This window comes from Mandrillus leucophaeus, unplaced genomic scaffold, assembly GCF_000951045.1.
Source record: "Mandrillus leucophaeus isolate KB7577 unplaced genomic scaffold, Mleu.le_1.0 Scaffold17, whole genome shotgun sequence".
NCBI classification, from domain to species: domain Eukaryota; kingdom Metazoa; phylum Chordata; class Mammalia; order Primates; family Cercopithecidae; genus Mandrillus; species Mandrillus leucophaeus.
The window spans coordinates 1,220,925-1,223,742 of NW_012101698.1; the positions used below are offsets into that span (position 1 = coordinate 1,220,925).

General features: G+C 45.5%; 1 protein-coding gene across 3 annotated transcripts in view; it reads left to right on the forward strand.

Moving 5' to 3' along the window:
• WWP2 (WW domain containing E3 ubiquitin protein ligase 2) overlaps window positions 1-2,818 on the forward strand; it is a 217,197-nt gene that overhangs the window by 127,811 nt on the left and 86,568 nt on the right. For all 3 annotated transcript variants that reach the window (XM_011976702.1, XM_011976704.1, XM_011976706.1), the window contains one exon: window positions 2,298-2,425. In XM_011976702.1, the coding sequence (XP_011832092.1) occupies window positions 2,298-2,425 (128 nt within the window). The remainder of the gene's footprint in view (window positions 1-2,297; window positions 2,426-2,818) is intronic.

Sequence of the window (2,818 nt, forward strand, 5' to 3'; positions counted from 1 at the left end):
AAAATTTTTGGTAGAGATGAGGTCTCCCTGTGTTGCCCAGGCTGGTCTCAAACTCCTGGGCTCAAGTAATCATCCCATCTCAGCCTCCCAAAGCGTTAGGATTACAGGTGTGAGCCACTGCACTCAGCCAAAAATTCATGTTTTTTTCCTTACTCACAAGTATACAAGCTCTATGAAGGAAGCTGGAAAAATCTAGAAGAGCACAAAAGGGCTTCTGTATTCCCAATATCCAAATACAATGACCGTTAAGATTTTGGTTTATGTTCATCTTGTCAAATTCTGTTTCTTACTTTAGAGAAGGTAGTTGGTGAGGGTGGTTCATATCCCTCAAGGAGCCTCCTGTTGACCATCCCAACACGCTGGACCAAACACTCCCAGCAGGGTTGTTCTGCTGGGTGGGGGTGGATCCTCCCAGTGGGGAGCTTTCTATTATAGCTCTTAATTTCACCATTGTCCAAATGACCAGCAAAAAAATAGCCCAAGAGGAATTCAGCTTGAGTTCAGGCTTCCTGTCCCATCTTCTGACTTAAGAGCCTGAGCTCTTGACGTTAAACTGCCTGGATATGAATCTTTGCATCCTTTGGCTTACTTTCTGTAGAGCTTCTCTGTGTCTGTTTGCTTATCTGTAAAGTGGGGATAATAATAGTAACCTACCCTTAGGGTTCCCATGTTAAATGAGAAAATATATGTAACGTGCATAGCACACACAGTACCTGGAACATAATGTTAGAGTCAGTGAATATTACATACTTCTATAGCCATTATTATTACCTTTATTTATTTATTGACTTTTTTTTTTTTTTTTTGAGACACTGTCATTCACTCTGTCACCCAGGCTGGAGTACAGTGATGTGATCTTAGCTCCCTGAAACCTCTACCTTCTGGGCTCAAATGATCCTCCTACTTCAGCCTCCTGAGTACCTGGGACTACAGGCATGCACCAGTAGTGCAGCTAATTTTGTTTATTTTTTGTAGAGGCAGGGTCTCATTATGTTGCCCAGGCTGGTCTCAAACTCCTGGGCTCAAGTGATCCTCCTGCCTTGGCGTCCCAAAGTGTTGGAATAATAGGCGTGAGCCACTGTGCCCAACCACCTTTATTGGTGAGAGTAGTCTTATCACCCCGTGTTGCATGGTACAAATTGTCTCTGGGCCTCTGTTTCTCTGCCTGGAAAGGGGTGATCTTTTCTTCACTAGATGGTATTTGAACCATCTCACAGTTGCAAAGTAGTAGATGCTTACTAAGTAGTGGAAGAGCCTCCTTTGGTGAAACAGGTGAACCGAAGGACAGGGAGGCTTAGACATTTTCACTGAGTGGGCAAAGTCAACCACAGAAAGAACTTGAGAGCGCATGCTGCCTGTTGCCTTGTGTTCTCTGAAGATGCCTGATAGGTTTTCTGCTGCTAAATCCCATAGTTTTCTTTGTGATTTGGGTCCATTTCTGTATTGCTTCTCATTTATTTGGATGGATTGTTGAGTCCTCTTTTCTAGATAAAACATATCTAGGCGAGGCACAGTGGCTTATACCTGTAATCCCAGCATTTTGGAAGGCTGAGGTGGGAGGATCGTTTGAGCTCAGGAGTTCGAGACTAGCCTTGGCAACACAGCAAGACCCCATCTCCCCAAAAATAAAAAAATGAGCCAGGCGTGGTGCTGTGTGCCTGTAGTCCAGCTCCTGGGGAGGCTGAGGTGGGAGGATCACTTGAGCCCAGGAGTTTGAGGCTGCAATGAGCTATGATTGCACCACTCCAGCCTGGGCAGCAGAGTGTGACCCTGTCTCTAAACAAACTAACAAGTGAGCGACAACAACAAAAAGTGTCACCACACGTATTAACTAAACGTTGTTTAATGCCCCTTGACTTTTATTGCCAAGGGAATTATCTTTCTAGCTATAGAGAAAATTGCTTTGGATAAAAGCTCCTCTTGCCTAAGGGGGGAAATTTTCATCTGAGCCTGTCAGTGATTCTTGTTTATTTGTAACATTTGAGCCCAATAAAAATAATGTGATGGTCACAGGCTATTTTGCCAATTATTTCAGATGCAGGGGCAATTCACTCTGGATTTGTTTACTTGAAGTGGAAAAGTTTACACAAAGTTACCTTCTGAGCTTTTACCAAAAAGGAAACTTCCCTGGGTCTCTCTGCTTGGAACCAGCTTCTGTTGAGTCCAAAACTAGAGGGGCTATTAAAGGTCTTGTTTCCAATAAATGGCAGGAGAAGGGAATATGATGACTTAGGCAGGAAACACTTCTGTCCTTTTCAGTGACTTATGTCTGTCTGCTTTCTACTTTGAACCCCCAGGACGCACAGACATTCAGGTGCTGCAGCCAGAACAACCCCAGCAACCAGCGAGCAAAGCCCAGGTGCTCGGAGCCGGCACCGCCAGCCCGTCAAGAACTCAGGCCACAGTGGCTTGGCCAATGGCACAGGTGAGTGATGGCACTGCACGCCAGCCTGCACTGAAGCCGTGGGCTCTCACTCGTTCTAACGTGGACACGGGATCCTGCCCACTGTGTCAGAATAGAGGGTGGGCATCAGAAGGCTCTAGGACTAAACTGGATTTGAATCCATCAGTCTTTCTACTGACCCATCTTCTTCTATCTCTGGCATATTCTGTACAGCCATGGTTATTCTCCATATGACTGCGCTTTTCTAAAATACTCATTTGCACAGAAATAAAAAGTCCTGTCTTCTTTTTCTTTTTTTGAGATGGAGTCTCGCTCTGTCTCCCAGGCTGGAGTGCAGTGGCACGATCTCGGCTCACTGCAAGCTCCGCCTCCTGGGTTCACACCATTCTCCTGCCTCAGCCTCCCAAGTAGCTA